The sequence below is a fragment of the Paramisgurnus dabryanus genome, chromosome 20, assembly GCF_030506205.2.
Source record: "Paramisgurnus dabryanus chromosome 20, PD_genome_1.1, whole genome shotgun sequence".
Classification (NCBI taxonomy): Eukaryota; Metazoa; Chordata; class Actinopteri; order Cypriniformes; family Cobitidae; genus Paramisgurnus; species Paramisgurnus dabryanus.
Genome location: NC_133356.1, coordinates 22,039,510 through 22,058,674, shown reverse-complemented (window position 1 = coordinate 22,058,674; position 19,165 = coordinate 22,039,510). Strand labels below are relative to the sequence as shown.

The window sequence follows — 19,165 nt, the reverse complement described above, 5'->3', positions numbered from 1 at the left end:
ACCATAATGGTACTGGGGCTGACAGGACTGACCAAGAATAAATTATGAAGCGTTGCCCCTTTGAGAACGGGTCATCACTATCAATCATGTGCTTAAGAAAGTGAACAAACTCGTACAACCCAAAGACAAATAAACTAAATACTACTATAATACTATAAATTACTACATTATTCATTGTAATACTAGATAACTATTTTATTTATTTAAACTCTTCAAAAACATAATTCCTCGAGAATTCTGTACATTATTCCAAAAAACGAAAATTAAAACTTATAAACGTCTTTCAGCAATAATTTCATATGTTTGTGAACAGTGGCGCGCTTATTTCTTGGTTGCCAGACACTTTAAAAAATTAACCTCGAGCGTTGCGACAACACCTTAACTGACGAATTATAAAACAATGTAAAAGAAAATTAGGCACTCTAGTAACACTCTAGATCTGTTACATACACACATACTAAATATAAAATGATTTAAATATAAAATAAAATGATACAATGCTGTAAACTGAAGCTCAGCTATCCAGCTTTTCTATGTGCAACTGGCAACCAGATCTTCCCTCCCTCTTTCTGCTGACGTCACATAGCAAACGTCACACAGAATCGCCCTCCTCCATTCAGTTCCTCGAGCAGTGGTCTGCCTCGCTTTGCCATTTTTCGAAATAAAAACAAAAACAGGTGATCGCAAGAGCAAACAAGTTTGGCTTAAATTACAACACCGCGATGGAGTTTGGAGTACGCCACGGGTACATGTAAAGATGCTCGGCGAAGAGACATCTGTGAATAGAGTGATATTTGAAAAGGCCGGTTGAATTGTGCGTCGAGTGTCAGCCAATCGGATGTGAGTATTTTTGGCGCTGATTGGGATGAGAGAGAGTTTCCCGCAACCTCTCAATAATACTGCTCGGGAGTAATGGAGATACTACAAACAGGTTTATTTTACCACAGACTAAATCATGGCACATCGTAATGGAGTGGGATTATTATCTGTTATGCGCCGGGAGGGATATGAGGGGTTTTCTCTTGGGCAAATGAATCGTTTTGTAGTGTCACGGTCTCAGGCAGCTGCAGCTCAACCTCACTAGCTAACTGGCTAAGCTCTAGTTTTAGGGTTTGTCAGCCAAACAGAGTAAATTATTTCAACGAATTAATACAAATGTGCCATGCAAGTAACGTTAGTTTGTATCCCAGCCCCAGACACCTCTTCATAGATTACATATTTAAGAGTGTACGTTAAACGGTAACGGTCAGCGTATGTATTTTATTTGTTTTTCTTAAATCATCAGTCTGCTAGCGCCTTATCAGCTTGGTACTGTTATTTGTATGAGATTTTACCCTACCCTGGTTGGCTTGGTTAACTTTTGATTTTCATTTCTTTTAAAGTATTGCAAAATTGTAACAGAGTGCAGTGAGGTGATTTCAGATTCGTTTGGTGTAACTGTTAGAAGTTTGTTCAGCGTGAGTTATTTTCTTTCAAAGAGCGTTTAACAGTTAAACGAGTTCCATCACTGAAGCTGTCTCATCCATAATCTACCTTCACTGATGTTAACGAGGCATCCTTACTGCTTCTGAATGACAATAGCTCAATTACGGGCACTTGTTTAGTATGGCTAGTTAATTTGCATATAAGTAGTCATTCCTTTAAAAAAGAAGATTGGGTTTGATTTCGTTGTCATTTTAATGCTGATGGCTTTATCTTTCGCTTTGTATAATTTACTTAGATGAGCAGTGCGTTAAATATTTGACAGTAATCGTTCAAAATGTTCATTTTGTTTAGAATAGTATCATGGTATGTATGACATTATGTATGATTCATTTAAAGTAGCGGCGTCGGGCCTACGGTTTCATTGAAGTGAATGAAAGCGGGTGGCCACCCACTCGGCTCCGTGGTAGCCATTTTACCGTGTGACCAAACCATACCCTTAAAGTTCACTGAATTATTTAACTTTAGCCACATTGTAACCATGCGCACATGAATGAAGACTTAATGAATATGCAGCTTTTATTTGTGGCTTTTTGGGAGGTGCAACACTTGCCACAGGTGCAGTGGGAAGCATACTGGGCATATTATCCTGCTTGTAAAAAACTTGCTAAAGTTTTTTTATTTTTGTGATTACTGTTTCCCACATTAATTATGTGAAAATTGTGTGAAATTTTAACCTTGATGCCTTTAATGTTGACTGAGTAAAGCCCCAAGATACACTGCAGGATTTTTGCACTCCTACAATAAAGCCCAGGATACACTGCACAATTTTTGGCTGTCCCAGACGAAATATTGCCATTGTGACACAATCGTTGCGATTTCTTCATCGGTGGTTCTATGTCCTACAGTGAGAGATGTTCAGAGATGGCAGTTTTGCTGGTCTTGCGTCCAAAGATAGCCTACAATAGTTTTCTGGCAGTGTCAGAAATTCAGTAAGATCAACACACAGTGTGTTTGCTGCTACCACTTGCGTACTGGTATTTGTTTACCACTTGCGGATGCTGGTGACGTTGCGTTAACGTGTGATGCAGTTGTCAAAGCCACCATGTCATCATCGTACAGTCTACATTCTTCTCGTACCAAAGTTTAAACGACGTTTAGACAATGATTTGACGCGAGGCACAGATGAGCCATTTAAATCTGATCAGGCATTACGTTTTCCGGAATGCGCAGCTCATGGTTGCTTAGCTGCGAAAGACGCCAAGAGCTCTGAAGTAAGAAGCGCATTGACTGGCTTTTAACGTGTGTTTTTAGACGTGACATGCGAATGGCCATGGAACGCTGTAATGTATGCCGAAATATCGGAAATGTGTTTAGATGCCATATTACCGTTAATGAAAAATATATACCGCAACATATATCGATATTAAATTATTGTCCAGCCCTAATCAAAACTTAACATAGTAGGTTGAATTTATTTGCAAAACTAAGTTGTTTTAACTTCATGATGCATTTTTTTTCAGTGCACCAGCATGCGCTACTGGTAAACAAATACCGATCAGCAGGTTGTAACAGCAAACACACTGTGCGTTGATCATGCTAAATTTCTAACACTTTCAGAAAACTATAGTAGGCTATCTTTGGACACAAAACCGGGAAAACGTCCGTCTTTGAACCTCTCTCACTGTATGACATAGGACCAACGATGTAGAGCCACGATCAAAGACATTGCGACGATTGTTTGTCTGGGACAGTCAAAATCGTGCAGTGTGTCCCGGGCTTAAGGTCATGTCAAAGTTTGAAATTAAAGTGAAATCAATGATTGGAATCAAAGTTTGGTGGTCACCAAATCTTATAATTTATTTTAAGACTTTTTATTTGATATGATGAAAATGCATGTTTTTAATGTAAAAATCTCTTCTTGTTTTGCAGGCCCTTGATTAGTAATGACAGACAGTAAGGGGAGTTCACTACCTGCAATGCCAGAGCCCATGAGTCCTACCACCATGAAGCAACCCCCTGATTCACCTGGTGGATGTAAGGGACTTGGTGATGGGAGCGCTGGCCCTACCATGCTTTTGGATAAAGCTGCCACCCAGCTGGCTGCTACACCACAAGAAAGCGTTCTACAGATGATCAGTCATAATCACACACACAGTCATAACCATACTCATGAGCGACTTAAGGACCTGACTTCTCGCTTGTTAAATGGCGATCAGGACAAAATCCCGAAACTTTGTGCCGCTACAGCCGCACAGCCCCATCTCAAGGGAGTGGAGCCTGTCCCTCAGCATGCCAGCCCTCCAAGGAAGTCTTGTGCCGCTCCTGAACTTAAATTACAAATTACTAAATGTGTTGTAAATATGAAATCGATCCGATATGAAGAAGAATTTGAAGGGCAAGTAACGGAGGACAAAGATGCACCTTTGAGACTTTCAGAGGACGTTCTGGCCTCTCCAACTGCCAGGAGCGAAAGCAGAAAGAAGAAGAGGGGGCTTGTGAGGAAGAGAACCCCACCAAATCGAAGATGCCCCATTTTAGCCCCTGCTGTAATCTCCGATACATCTCCTCTTCTGCACAGTACCATAATGTCACATGACCTCATCAGTGAGCCATGTGTTCCTCCCACTGAATCTAATGAACAGGCTGATTGTGATATACTTGCTACTGTGCCTCCCGCTCCTGTACAGGTATGCCTTTGTACAAAAGTCAATGAAAAATATTTGTACCCCTCGTAGAGGGATTTTACTTCTTAATACTAAAAGTTCTTAATTTCTGTCATCCAGCAGTCTGTGTCAGAGTGTGAGGTGAGTAATGTTGCACAGGTTGTGGATGATGTGAAAATGAAGGATTCAGACGCACAGACCCATGTGCACTACTCCGTTGGAGACATTATCTGGACCAAGGTGTCTGGATACCCATGGTGGCCATGCATGATCACTACAGACCCAGAGTTAGACGTGCACTTTAGGTCAAAAGGTAAGACATGGTAGATCGGTGTAGAAACACATGTTTATTTTGATGCACTATTTGGGTTGTCAAACATAATAGGCTTCGTTGTTTGTGCCGGAGTATATCCTAGGTGTTGTATGTGACTTCTTTTTTTTACACACGAACATGATCTTAGTAGACATATACAAGTTAAATTGTATAATATTCTGGCTTCTCTTAGCTTTGTAATGTAGTAAAATGGTAGCTGGTTTTCAGAAGCGCCGGCAGGTTCAGAAGCTGGGTTTCAGTCATTAGTGATGAGTTGAGTGTTTCACCAAGATTTCAAATGATTTGGGAGGATATGATAAGATCTCATCAGTATCAATCAACACATGGCACCTTGAGTAGAGAGACAGTGGGAGATCTTCTAGAGAAGATGTTGTGGTGTGGTAGGATTTAAAACAAGAGCTGCACCTACATTTGGTTAAAGGGACACTCCACGTTTTTTGAAAATAGGCTCATTTTTCAGCTCCTAGAGTGAAACGTCTGATTTTGAAGGTTTTGTAATCCATTCAGCCAATCTTTGGGTCTGGCGCTACCACTATAGCATAGCTTAGCATAATCCATTGAATCTGATTAGACCATTAGCATCGTGCTAAAAAAAGCCAAAGAGTATCAATATTTTTTCTATTTAAAACTGGACTCCAATGTAACTACAGAATTTACTAAGACCGATGGAAAAATAAAAGTTGCAATTTTTAGGCCAATATGGCTAGGATCTATACTCTCATTCTTGCGTAATAATCAAGGACTTTGCTGCTGTAACATGGCTGCAGAAGGCGCAATGATATTACACATCGCCCAAAAAAAGTTTGTAACTATCAATAGGAGGGGACTATTTTCGAGCACTGTGTAATATCACTCTTTGGTCATTTTGGGCATGATTCTAATGGTCTAACCAGATTCAATGAATATTCTAAGGTATGCTAAAAATGGTACCGCCAGACTCCCAGATCAGCTGAAAAGATTCCAAAACAGTGGGAGCTGGAAAATGAGCATATTTTCAAAAAAAATGGAGTGTCCCTTTAAATTGGAGAGGTGTGACCCTCCAGTTACATAAGCAGAGAGCAGGGCACCATGAGAAATGCATCATCCATAAACAGTGAATTTCTATAATATATCTTAAATGTTGTGTTATTATTTGCAGTTCCTAGCCGCACAGGATTGTTGTATCATGTGCAGTACTTTGGAAATGCCCCAGAGAGAGGATATGTCTTTGAGAAGAGCATAGTCACCTTTTCAGGAAAAGACCAATACCAATCACTTAGCCATGGCACCAAACTACAGACTGAAACCAGTGGAAGTAAGGTACAGTTGTTATTTAACCCATATTTTCCAAAAAAGTGGGTAAGTTTTTACTACAGTTGTTGTTGTATAATAAGAATACCTGGCCTCAGACCTGCTTGATGTTATCTTTTAAGAGGGCAATTCCGCGTAAGATCCAGGAACAGTGGGAGATAGGTGTTTCCCAGGCAACGGAGGCATTGGGTCTGCTAATAGAGGAGCGACTGGCCAAATTCAGCTTTGTATACGAAGAGGGCAAAGCCCAGTTCAACCCACACATGTTACAGGAGCTTCAAGCACAACATAATCAGACTCAGGAGCTTGTCAGCCTCACTCCCCCAGACTCCACCCAGTCCAGCCCCAATTCCACAAAAACTACCACCGTCCCCAACCTCCCCTGCCATCCTCCCACAGACAGCAGCACTTCAGCAGGTAAACCCGCCCTGCCCAGAAAAGCACCTAAAACCTCGATAAAAAGGGATCGCCGTAGACGGCGTACCACAACAGAGCCTGCTTCTGTGAAAAAGACCTCTTCTATCAAGTCTACTGTTCAGGTAGCCATTATTGTGATCAAATTTGTATAGGATTAGAACATTGTTTTGTCAAGTTATGAGCGTTAAGAAATGTGATTTTGTTTTGGTAGGATCCCTGCACTGCACCAGAGACACTTGAATCCGAGAAAGAAAGAAAGACGAAAGCTAGAAAACGGACATCTCGGAAAAAGGTGCGTTTTATTTTCAAGGTAGATCATGATTATTGGTCTCTTTGTGATGGTTTGTTGTGGTAATGGTTCTTTTTGTCACATAAAGGACGTACTCTGTATTGAGTTGGACCTTCAGCCACAAGCCCCTCAGAGAAAACAGAGGCAGCTCAGGCAGAAGTTTCCTGCGGCACCAAACTCGGTAAAGAAAAGGAGAGCCAAAGCAGGTGTCAGCATCTTTGACACTTTAAGCACACAGTCCACTAATCCCACTCTTCTAGGTAAAAACAATGATTCCTCACCTTATTTCCTTTCTTTTTTTTGCATTTGGTTAATTCACATTTAAATTGTACATGTATTTATTACCAGATTCGAAGGTATCGGCACTAAACCCCAAACCATTGAAGGATAAGGATGATACAGCCTCTAAAGGTGTGTGGGTTGGTTCTTTATTAGTTGGAGCATTTCAGTTGTTGGTGGAAGGTTCAGTGGGTGTAAAATATATGTTTTGAATGGCATTCTGTTCGCTTCACACAGGAAAGAAGAACGTCTCTAAACGTGTACGAGAGTCAAAGGAGGATGTGTCGCCCCAGCCCAGAAAGAGGAGCAAGATTGAAAATGAGCTAAAAAAGCAAAGAGGCCGAAAGGTACGAAATTACAGTAAATGTATTTTCAAAAAAGCCAATATGATTAAGCATTAAATGTTTTATATATTCTCTCTGGTTAGAAGGCACAATCAGATGAAGCTGCTGCCACCTCACAGAGAAGGAGGAGGAAACCAAAATCGGACAGGGATGATAAAAAGAAATCCCCAAGTAAATTTGCAAACCAAATTTAACTGTACATTTCCAATTTTGGGTCTTGTTTCTCCAATTAACATGTAAACGTATTTCACAGGGGAGGTATCTCCGGCTAAGGTCAAACGTGTCAGGAAACGGAAACAGGAGTCTAGTAGACAATCCGTTCCTGCCTCAGCCAAAAAGCGCCGTCCACCATCATCTCCAGAGCCAGAGGTGTGTGTGGGTACTTTATTGGATTGTAAAAAATGTTTAATCTCATGTAATTGCAAACATGAGTATTTGTTCGTAATGTAATTGGGTGATTCTCACGAAATCCAGACTTATAAAGTGTCCAGCATCAGATTTTTTTGAAAAAGCCCTTGAAGCCTATTTTTTGCACATAAAGGTCTGAACTTACTATAACCATTATTATTAGAGGATTTAAAAAATATTTCCTATAGAATTATAATTTTTTTTTAGATTATCATTATAAAAAATTATCATTACCGCAACATGATATTACATTAAATATATGCATTTACAGACTCATGTTTCAGTAATGAGAATTAAACAGTTGTCTAGGTACTATGACAAACAACATTTCAACTTTTATCTGAAGAGAAAAAATAACTGCTGGTAGCCATCTTGAGTGTCACAGTCAATTATGTCCCTCCCAACAATTAAAAAAAAAATTTAGTTCAATGAGGGCTAAAACAATGATTGAAAATTGTTGCGGAGGATGAGAAAATTGTTCTTGGACACATTTATATTCCTTATTATTGTCTCTACATTTACAAATGATCACCAAATACCACATGTTTTCTGTACTGTAAATGTTTATAGTATAACATGCAATGAAGCTTTTTATTTTTTAGATTTTTTTTAATTATAAATATTTCCATGTCAAAGAACCCAAATCCAGTCATGGACACATTGCGGTAATTAAAATTTTCCCCTTAAATGTGAAAAAAACACAAAATTGCTTTGTATGATGTCATTTGAAATCATGTGCAAAATAGTACATGAAGAGATGTTTGTAACTGTATGCTTCTTATTTTGATACTCTTGCTTGGCATTTATTTTTTATCAAAATGTTTCATGACACCTCATAAGTCTTAATTTTGCGAGAATCACCCAATTATTATTCGTATTTATACTAAGTGACTGTCATACGCATGTTTCAGAGTTTGGTGTGCGAGCACAGACCAGATTCTCCCAGTGACAGCACGGACGAATCACATGCCTCAAAAAAGACAGAGCGCACTGCCGCAGCCAAGAAAGAGAGCGTGTGTCTTGTGAGTGACCTGTTACGAGTTAACTTCATTGCCTGCTATACAGGCACGTATGTGACGTGTTGCTTTTCCACAGGTGTGTGAGAAGACAGGTGAGGATCTAGTGACGTGTGAGGGACAGTGCTGTGGCTCATATCATCCCCAGTGTATCGGATTGGACAGGTCAGCCAAAAAGGTGCTCTGTACCACTTGTACTTCAGGTGAGATATACACACACAGTCAAAAATGATCTCCACTGTGAGCTGCAGGAACTTCACTGTTTCTCTCTACTCAGGTGTTCATGTGTGTTTCACCTGTAAGAAGTTTGATGGGGAAGTGCAACGCTGTTGCGTGCTTCACTGTGGCCGGTTCTATCACGAGGCCTGTGTGCGGTTGAGCGATCTGACCGTCTTTGAGAACCGAGGGTTCCGCTGTCCCTTGCACACCTGCCTCAGCTGCCACAACAGTGGCCGTGGAAATGGCAAGGCTGCCAAAGGTAATCCTGCTGATAACCAGACATGATACCAGTTTTTCCTACATAATTCTGTGAGTCATTTGCATCAAACCATGATTTAACCGGTATATTTAACTCTTTCCCCGCCATTGACGAGATATCTCGTAAATTAAGAGAAAACGCTTCCCCGCCAATGACGAGATTTTCCGTCTTTCCGCAATACCGCTGTTATCCACCAGGTGGCGCCCTTCCGCAACTTTTTAAAACCGGAAGTATTGCCCTATGGCAAGCTGCTGCATGTCCGTGTCTGTTTTAAAGATCGCTCTGAATCGGATCTCTATGAAAAATCCGTCATAAAAATGGAATTATCTCTGCTTTTTGCTCAAAATATGGTGTTTTTGCAAAAACCTACCCATATTCAAAAGCTGATTGCAAAAGAACCACTAAAGGTAGGATGAAACGGTTTTTTTTGTTTGAAAGCAGAGGGTCTGTTCTTTCATTTGGTATATTGTATGTTTATATATTTAAAGAAGAACATTTTCTGGAAGGCATTAAACTTTGGTGAAAATCATGAAAAACGCTGGCGCTGGCTGGCAACTTTTTTTTTTAAATGCTGGCGGTGAAAGAGTTAATTTGTTCGTAAATCATTTGAAAATGTTTTTATTGAAGATTCAGTCATTTTTATTTCTTTTTAAGCTAATGGGGTAAAAATGTGCTTATTGTTGTTGTACCATCCTGGCAATTCAAAGTAGGCTGTGTATTTAGTTGCTGCTGGCTGCTGCTTGTGGCTTAATACAATAAAGCAATTTTCCATTGTCCACTTGCAGGTAAGATGATGCGGTGTTTGCGCTGTCCTGTGGCATATCATGTTGGAGATCTGTGCGTTGCCGCGGGTAGTGAGATGCTCTCCTCCACTTCCATTGTGTGCACAAACCACTTCAGGCCGAAGAAGGGCTACAGTCACCATTCCCACGTCAACGTCAGCTGGTGCTTTATCTGCTCTAAAGGTGCCAATTTCACTGTCATACAACATTTAAGCTGAAGGATTTAGCATCCGTATACCCATCTAGGGACATCAAAGCACTTATAGATCTGATATGCCTGCAGTACTTTTGACTAATGTTAACATGCATCTATACGTGTATTTAAGGTGGCAGGCTGCTATGCTGTGAGTCTTGTCCTGCTGCATTTCATCCTGACTGTCTGAACATTGCTATGCCTGATGGCAGCTGGTTCTGTAATGACTGCCGCTCAGGAAAGAAACCCAAGTACAGAGACATCATTTGGGTCAAACTGGGCAACTACAGGTCAGACTCGAACATTGACTTTATTGTATACTTATATACATGTTTTATTAGCAAGCTGTAATGAGTAACCACTTAAGAAGCACTTATAGCACCTTAACACTACTTTTTAAATGCTATTGAGCTACTGCTTTCGGTTAAAAATACATCTGTTTCCTGTGAATACAGTCTGGGAAAATAGTATCTTTAGCCGCGTTAGTGCTACAATCTGCTAACAAACCTGTTTAGAAAAGCTTTTTTTGGGTAAAGTTACCCAGTTACCTCAGTCAGTGGCTGTGGGTGGCGCTTTATCAGTGTGATGTCACATTGAAGGAATAGTCCATTTTCTTAAAAAAAAATCCAGATAATTTACTCACAACCATGTCATCCAAAATGTTGATGTCTTTCTTTGTTCAGTCGAGAAGAAATTATGTTTTTTGAGGAAAACATTCCAGGATTTTTCTCATTTTAATGGACTTTAATAGAGCCCAACACTTAATACTTAACTCAACACTTAACAGTTTTTTTCAACGGAGTTTCAAAGGACTCTAAACGATCCCAAACGAGGCATAAGGGTCTTATCTAGCAAAACTATTGTCGTTTTTGACAAGAAAAATAAAAATTATGCACTTTTAGACCACAACTTCTGGTCTAGGTCCGGTCCTGCGTGACCTAACGTGAATGCGTAATGACAGAGAGAGGTCACGTGTTACATATATGAAACGCACATTTGCGGACCATTGTAAACAATAAACTGACACAAAGACATTAATTAGTATCATTCCACCTACAACAACGTCGGAACGGTCCTCGTTCTCAACACTTGTAAACACTGGGGCGGAGTTTCGCATTCGTCCTCTGTGACGTCATGACGTATTGCGTGGGTTCACGCTGGCGCATCACAGGACCGGACCTAGACGAGAAGTTGTGGTCTAAAAGTGCATAATTTTTATTTTTCTTGTCAAAAATGACAATCGTTTTGCTAGATAAGACCCTTATGCCTCGTTTGGGATTGTTTAGAGTCCTTTGAAACTCAGTTGAAAAAAACTGTTAAGTGTTTAGTTAAGTATTAAATGTTGGGCTCTATTAAAGTCCATTAAAATGAGAAAAATCCTGCTATGTTTTCCTCAAAAAACATAATTAAAAAGACAACAACATTTTGGATAACATGGTGGTGAGTAAATTATCTGGATTTTTCTTTTAAGAAAATGGACTATTCCTTTAACAAGAGAATCAAAACAGCATGTCTAATGAGACTGCTTTGGTTTAATGGGGATATTTTGTTGTTATGGGGTGGTTGTGTTCACACACTGCCAACACACATTTATGTCCAAAACCTTGTAAAAGTAAATGACCCTTTAAAATTAATTGTTTCCCATTAAAGGTAATTTTCTCACACAGACGTTTGACCTCTTTTCAAACTCTAGGTGGTGGCCTGCTGAGATTCGTCATCCCAAGAACATCCCAACAAATATCCAACACCTCCGACATGAAATCGGAGAGTTCCCAGTGTTCTTCTTCGGCTCAAAGGACTACTTTTGGACCCACCAGGGCAGAGTGTTTCCTTACATGGAGGGGGACAGGGGAAGCAAATACCAGCAGAATGGAATTGGGAAGGTTTTTAAGAATGGTAAGAAAAACTTGCCTTCTTTAATTAGCTTTCATTTGTATACCAAAACGTTTATTGCTGTTATTAAATGGTTCCCATCTTTCTAGCGCTGTTGGATGCCGAAGCTCGTTTTAATGAGGTCAAGATGGAGAGAGAGGCCAAAGAAGCCCAAGAAAATAACAAGAAACCTCCTCCTTACAAATTCATTAAGGTACTGAGCATTGAAAGCTATGACAATGTATAAAAACATCCATACTTTCATATTTGCACACACATGCTCATTTCATTAATACACTGGTGAATGGTTTCAGGTAAACAAGCCTTGCGGGGGAGTGCAGGTTTACACTGCAGACATTTCTGAGATTCCCAAATGTAACTGCAAGCCATCAGACGAGCGGCCCTGCAGCTTCGAGTCGGAGTGTCTGAACCGCATGCTGTTGTACGAGTGCCATCCGCAAGTGTGTCCCGCCGGAGACCGCTGCCAGAATCAGGACTTCACCAAACGCCTCTACCCTGAAACCAAAATCGTTCGCACTGCAGGCAAAGGCTGGGGCCTACTTGCAATGAGAGACATTAAGAAAGTAAGCAATAAAGGCACCTGACTGCATATCAACGCTTACTGACTCTTTCCTAACTGTTTGATTTGTGTGTCACACAGGGCGAGTTTGTGAATGAATATGTGGGCGAGCTCATTGATGAAGAGGAGTGTATAGCAAGAATCAAATACGCTCAAGAGAACGACATCACACACTTTTATATGCTCACAATTGACAAGGTAAATAAAACATTCACACACGCCACAAACACTGATCCTGTGTCAGGTTTATACTTATGTGTATGAAACCCTGCAGAAATGCTACAGATTATCAGACAAAGAACAGTGACAGATTGTGTGTGTGTGTGTGTGTAGGATCGGATTATAGATGCAGGTCCCAAAGGGAACTTCTCTCGTTTCATGAACCACAGCTGTCAGCCCAACTGTGAGACTCAGAAATGGACCGTTAATGGAGACACACGTGTGGGCTTGTTCGCCGTGTGTGACATCCCTACTGGTAAGCTTCAATCCTGGATATTTAAGACATTCGTGAGTTTTGAAAGCATGCTGTCTGAAGTTCATTTGTGTGTTGCTGTTTTCAGGAACTGAACTCACTTTTAATTATAATCTGGACTGCTTGGGGAATGAAAAGACTGCGTGTCAATGTGGAGCGCCCAACTGCAGTGGTTTCTTAGGTGACAGACCCAAGGTAAGCCACAGTGGAATTTATTTATCATTATTTGTATCTTTGTGATCCTTCACTTTAAATAATCTTTCTCTCTTTTCTTCTCATCCTCAGAACGGTCATTCATCTGAGCCCAAAGCCAAGCATCAGAAGAAGAAGCCCAAAAAGAGAAGGCCCAGGAACGAAGGGAAGAAGTCTGAGGATGAGTGTTTCCGTTGTGGGGATGGAGGAGAGCTGGTTCTATGCGATAAGAAGGGCTGCACCAAAGCCTATCACCTTTCCTGCCTTGACCGCACCAAAAGACCATTTGGTAAGAACTTCGCTTAGCTTTTTTTATAACTAAAATGTGATTTACTTATTACCTGTTATTTTTAGGGTGTAAAATGTGTTTGAATGTATTTTAATCTTCCGTTTTTCTCGCAGGTCGATGGGACTGCCCCTGGCACCATTGTGATATCTGCGGAAAGAACTCTGATGCTTTCTGCCAGCTGTGTCCTAACTCCTTTTGCAAGGCTCACCAGGAGGGGGCGCTCCTGTTGCACCCACTCACAGGCCGCCTCTGCTGTCAGGAACATGAAGACTCCGATATTCACACCCAGGCAGAGACCTCCAATGATCACGCATCTATCTCTAAACTGACCTCAACTACCAAACCACGCAAGTACAGACGAAGGGCAGGGTCCAAAACTGGCAGAGCCGGCAGAGCGGAGGTCAAAACCGGCACCAAAACGCCAGCTCCCAAAAAGAGGGGCCGTAAAAAGGCAGCAGACGTGTAGTGGGATATTGAACTGTGGAACCTGTCATTCCTCCCACTAACTCCGCCCCTTTCCTCAGCCCTGCCCTGAATGATTCAGTGATGATTGACGTCGCCGTGACTGTTCTCCCAAACTGAAAGCACTGTATGTGTCTGATCAGGGAAGCGTGTTTAACACTGTAGAGCCGACAAGTCAGGTTCCTCTCCTCACCCTGCCTCTCTTTGTGTTTCCCTCCTGTATGTGTTTGTGTGCACTAAGAGAAACGGGCACGGGCATCTGACACAGAGCCGACAGCTGGAACACCTCAAATCAACAGCATTAGACGCCAAACTTGAAACGTTTTACACCTTTTTGAATCTTGGCATAGATGTTTGTGTGCGTTTTTTGTTTTTTTTAACAGTAGATATGTATATGGAAATGTATATGAAAGACCAAAATTATAATAATACTGGATTTATTGTTAGTAACAGGTGCCAGGAATCTTTTTTTGTATTTTGTTTTGTTTTAACAAGTGGTATCTTTAACAAGACACTATGGGTAGCCCTTGAATTACATTTTTATAGTGAGATGAGTCCATTTAACTATAGAGCAGCACATTTTTTATTTTTATTTTTTAGCTCGGTTCATTTTTGTAGCTCATTTTTTGAGTTTCCGTAAGCAGAATATTAGGATGTTAAATGAGTCTGTGAAATCGACCTATTCGGAGTTTTAAAAGAGCAAATCATGACGGGGCTTCTTGTGATACTTGCGAGAAATAAAGCTTTTTAAAGCAGCTATGTCTTTTTGTGTGCTTTTTTGATGTTGTGATGCTAAACAAATGCAGTACATAAAAATGGCTTCTCAAAAAATTACCACACATCAGGCTGTAAAAACGATCGCACATTTAAATCAAATGAGAAGCAGACTCTGCTGTTGATAGTATCATTTTTTACAAAAGTAATATCGAAAAGTGATTAGAATTGAATTGTGATTCTGTGAGACTTGATTTGCAGACTGATGTGAAATTTGCATGCATGTGATGTCTGATAGGGATGAGCAGATGCTCTGCACTCAGGATTTCACAACAAACAGAAATTTTGTATTGTGCATCCTTAATGTCTGCTCATGGGCTAATGTGTTGCCTGATACAGTTATTGTGTTCAGATTTGTAAATTGATATCATAAATAGCCAACAAAACATTGTATGGGTCAGAATGATCGAATTCTTTAATGGCAAAAATTATTAGGATATTATGTAAAGATCATGTTCAATTTAGATCTTTTATTTATTTACAGAAGGAAATTTATAAAATACATGTTTTTATCATTAGTAATAATAATATCTGTTGCTAAGGACTAAATTTGGATAACTTTAAAGGCAATTTTCCATATTTTGATATTTCCAGATTTTCAATTAGCCCTTGCGGCAGGTTTTGTGGTTCAGGGTCACATATGGTTATTTTACATTTTCAGTTCAATATAAAAAAATTCTATTGAGTTTAATCAGATGTTAGATATCATAGGTTGAGCATAACATTAGATACAGTAGGGTTTGGCAAATAAAGAGGTTTTATGGTTTACTATGCATAAAAAACAGTGTATAGTTATATACTTAAGTAGAGTATGCTATTTGGACGAACAACCTCATTCTGAATTATGTACACTGTGCACAAAATACCTTTGTTAAAGGGACACTCCACTTTTTTTGAAAATAGGCTCATTTCCAGCTCCCTTAGAGTTAAACATTTGATTTTTACTGTTTTGGAATCCATTCAGCTGATCTTTGGGTCTGGCGCTACCACTTTTAGCATAGCTTAGCATAATCCATTGAATCTGATTAGACCATTAGCATTGTCCTAAAAAATAACCAAAGAGTTTCAATATTTTTCCTATTTAAAACTTGACTCTTCTGTAATTACTAAAACCAACAAAAAATTAAAAGTTGTGATTTTCGAGGCCTATATGGCTAGGAACTATACTCTCAAACTGGCGTAATAATCAAGGACTTTGCTGCGTAATATGGCTGCAGAGGGCGCAATGCTATTATGCAGTGCCTGAAAATATTCCCCAGCTATTGAAAGTTACCAAACATTAGTTTACATAATCTCAGAACACAGACTTTACATTGATTCTGAATATTGCCTGTCTGTATAATAAGTAGAATAATTCATCTTAATTTCTGGTCACATCTCTATTAATATAAACATGAAAAATTACAATCATTTTAGTAGTAATGATTTTATTCAGTTAAGAAATTGATCATAGCATTGAACATACTGTATTTACCTCTGTATATACAAAGGTCTATTGCACTTATTATGAAAAAGCAAATTAAAGAAAACACGATCACCACAGACCTAACATGGGTAACAGCTTACGCAATGAACATATTTACAGATCTCAAATCTATTAAAGTCAAAGAGCCTTTTTGTATAGGCCAGTTCATATTACACGGGACAATCTGGGGTTCAGAGTTTACTTGCAGGTACAGAATATCTGAGGCATACCAACCTTATCACTCCCCAAAATTGTTCAGAAAATTTGGTCACACTCAAAAGAAAAGTTTAAAGATATTCACACTTGACTGCAACACTTGATCACTCATACAGCGGTTACCTGACTCAACTGCTCTTAAAATGTTAAATAAAAGTATTTCAACAAAAATCTGATTGGCAAAATTCAGCAGTATATTCAAACACAAATCATGTAAACCGATGCCAAGAACAAACCTGCATACTGTAGCTTAAGATCACTGGTATTTTGTTAGTGTCGATAATGTGTAAGTGCATTAAAGATTTGTTAAAAAGCCCGAAACGACATAAAGCAGCAATGATCCAACATCTACTTGGTCTGAAAATGTGCCTGAATAAAAATAAAAAATAAACACTTTCAGTCAATTCAAGAGCTATGGCCATATGAACCAGGGCAAACAATGTTCACACGGTATAGCAGGGATGTGCTGTACAGTAGTAGCAATAAATCCAGTGCTTTCAGACAAGGTATAAAAAAAGATGGCTCCAGGCAGCGGAAATGTATTAATACACTCAAGTGTGAGTTAATGCTCATCTTTGTCTCTTTGAGCTCTCTTTTCTTTCTCATCCTGCAGTGCTTTGCCAAGTTTTTTGATGAGAACAGAGAGAACCTTATCCAGAGGATCCATCACTCCTCTTTGAAGCCACTTGGGAATGGTGGTCCTTGCATGATGAAATCCTAGCTTCTGTAGGATGTAATCCACTCCCACTGGATCAATCTTACGGCCCGTCCACGAGATTAGCCTGAAACGATCAACGAGTTTCATCTTACATCAATTTGGTATTAATATTAAACACATGCTTTATTCCATATTCACTCAAAGTACACACAAAGCTTTTATCAGTTTGGGCGTACAAAGCAATAGTGTTTACTGTATTTTATTGGAAATAATATCTGATTAAATCCCTATTCCGGGGGTCTTCAACTACTCTTCTTCGAGGGAAAGAATTTTAAAAATGTAAATATGATGTGGGCCAAACATTTACCTCTATTTTTATCTATTATAAATATTTACTTATTTAATTATATATATAATAATTATTATTATTAAATATGTTATAACTTATGTTGTTTTTGTTCCTGCAGTTTAACATTGCCAGAGCCAAATGTTAATACACTTTTTTTGTTTCCAACCGTTTTAACTTCCAACATTTGTTACATTTCAAGTATTCCCAACATAAAGCTTAATCTTTCCTTAATATTTTATAGATATATATGCCAAACCGCCTTGCCATTGTAGACTACATAGTGCCCCTAGTGGCAGTCATAATGAAATTTCAGTTTAATCGTAAATCCGTGACAACATGAGAGAGAAGCTCCAGCGCAAAAGAGCCTTTACTCTATGAATATATTTATACTTAATAATTTACTTAGCAGTAATCAATCGTTTTAAAGTATTCAAGTGTTACTTGTAAAGTTAAACAAAACAGGATTAATAAATTTCACCTGGTCACATGCGGTGTAGTTGCACAAGTCATTTTTTTAAAGCATCTAAAGCTCAAATTAGATCAGAAAATAACGCAGCCCCTTTCATACATTTTCATCTTACATTAGAAGTGTGCAATATTACCCCCAAAATAAATGACGGTTATGTCATATACTAATCTTGCTTAATAGGACAGGCAGATGCAGTGTTGCCAGATTGGACATTTCCAAAGTATCGTTCCAGAACCTCAAAGTTATGGTATTTGGAAGAAAAAATATTGTACACACGTCAAATGTGCAGAATATAGCCATTTTATCTAGACAAACAACTTTTGATAGCCTGTAGATTTTCCCAGTAAATAAATGATTAAGTGTACCTTAGTCGGAGAGTCAAAACAACTGGAAAAAAGAGAGTCAATCTAAACGATGATTGGCCGAAAAGACATAACGTAAGAAGAGATGGAGTTGTGGCAAGAAGGGAAACAGCAACTGCCGAAATCTCGCCAAATGCGTGCTGGTTTTATCCTAATCCTACCCCAAACCATGCGAGATTTAGGCCATTACTGTATCCCTTCTAGCCAAAACCAAAAGATAGAAGACATGCGTTACATGCATTTGCATTCTCCTCACAATTATGATGGTAGACGTAGGATCAACAAATAGATCAATAAATATAGAAGTCATATGATTGCAACGACCATTTGAAGTGTCACAAAATGTGGAAATTATCATACATTATGGGATTTTCTTAATTATTTATCGTACATCCTACAGAAAAAAAAAATGGTACAAATACGATAATTATCGTACATCTGGCAACACTGGACAGAATTAGTGACATCAGAGGAGTATATGTGACCTGGGACCACAAAACCAGTCATAAGGTTCAATTTTTTATAATTGAAATCTATTTATAGATCATCTGAAAAAAATAGCTGTTCCAATAATGTATGTATGGTTTGTTAGGATAGGATAATATTTAGCAACACACATTAATGATAAATAATTTTTTTAATTATTTACGGCAAAAATAAATACTAAATATCATCATGGTACATTATCTTTACTTGATATTCTACGATTTTTGGCATAAACAATTATAAATAATTAATTCTTAATTATTTTGACCCATACAATGTATTGTTGGCTATTGCTACAAATAAACCCATGCTACTTATGACTTATTTTGTGGTCCAGTGTCACATATATGAATTGTGTTATGGTTAGATGATGTGGCTGAAGTTTTACCGTAGTGTGGGTTCTAGATGCCAGGTGTTACAGAGGAACTCTCTCCAGTCTACTGTGGTGTAGTTCACAATCTCTTCCTTCTCTTTCTTCTCTGATGAGGTCTCGTCCTGCTGCGCTGTTGGGCTCTTCTGACCCGGTCGAGATGTAAAGAGGCGTGGGGCGAACAGAGCTGTAACACCAGCAATGAAAACTCATTTAACCTGACATGTCTGC

At 39.1% G+C, this 19,165-nt stretch overlaps 2 protein-coding genes across 18 annotated transcripts in view; one reads left to right on the top strand and one right to left on the bottom strand.

Annotated features, from left to right (window-relative positions):
- The first annotated feature begins 615 nt into the window (after window positions 1-615).
- On the top strand, window positions 616-14,541 carry nsd2 (nuclear receptor binding SET domain protein 2). Its single transcript, XM_065297072.2, has 24 exons — window positions 616-840; window positions 3,355-4,112; window positions 4,209-4,401; window positions 5,561-5,721; window positions 5,835-6,251; window positions 6,341-6,421; window positions 6,507-6,678; window positions 6,767-6,829; window positions 6,935-7,044; window positions 7,125-7,212; window positions 7,295-7,410; window positions 8,361-8,471; window positions 8,545-8,668; window positions 8,743-8,943; window positions 9,729-9,908; window positions 10,052-10,208; window positions 11,612-11,814; window positions 11,901-12,004; window positions 12,105-12,374; window positions 12,452-12,568; window positions 12,704-12,845; window positions 12,931-13,037; window positions 13,128-13,323; window positions 13,437-14,541. Exons 2-24 carry the CDS (start codon window positions 3,369-3,371, stop codon window positions 13,787-13,789), a joined length of 4,410 nt encoding a protein of 1,469 aa, XP_065153144.1. The 5' UTR covers window positions 616-840; window positions 3,355-3,368; the 3' UTR covers window positions 13,790-14,541.
- A 1,428-nt stretch (window positions 14,542-15,969) lies between these two features.
- Window positions 15,970-19,165, bottom strand: part of kiaa1109 (KIAA1109 ortholog) — a 58,029-nt gene continuing 54,833 nt past the window's right edge. For all 17 annotated transcript variants that reach the window (XM_065297055.1, XM_065297056.1, XM_065297064.1 and 14 more), the window contains 2 exons: window positions 18,953-19,121; window positions 15,970-17,022 (listed from right to left, as the gene is read on the bottom strand). In XM_065297055.1, coding sequence (XP_065153127.1) covers window positions 16,803-17,022; window positions 18,953-19,121 — 389 coding nt within the window. In that variant the 3' untranslated portion in view covers window positions 15,970-16,802. The remainder of the gene's footprint in view (window positions 17,023-18,952; window positions 19,122-19,165) is intronic.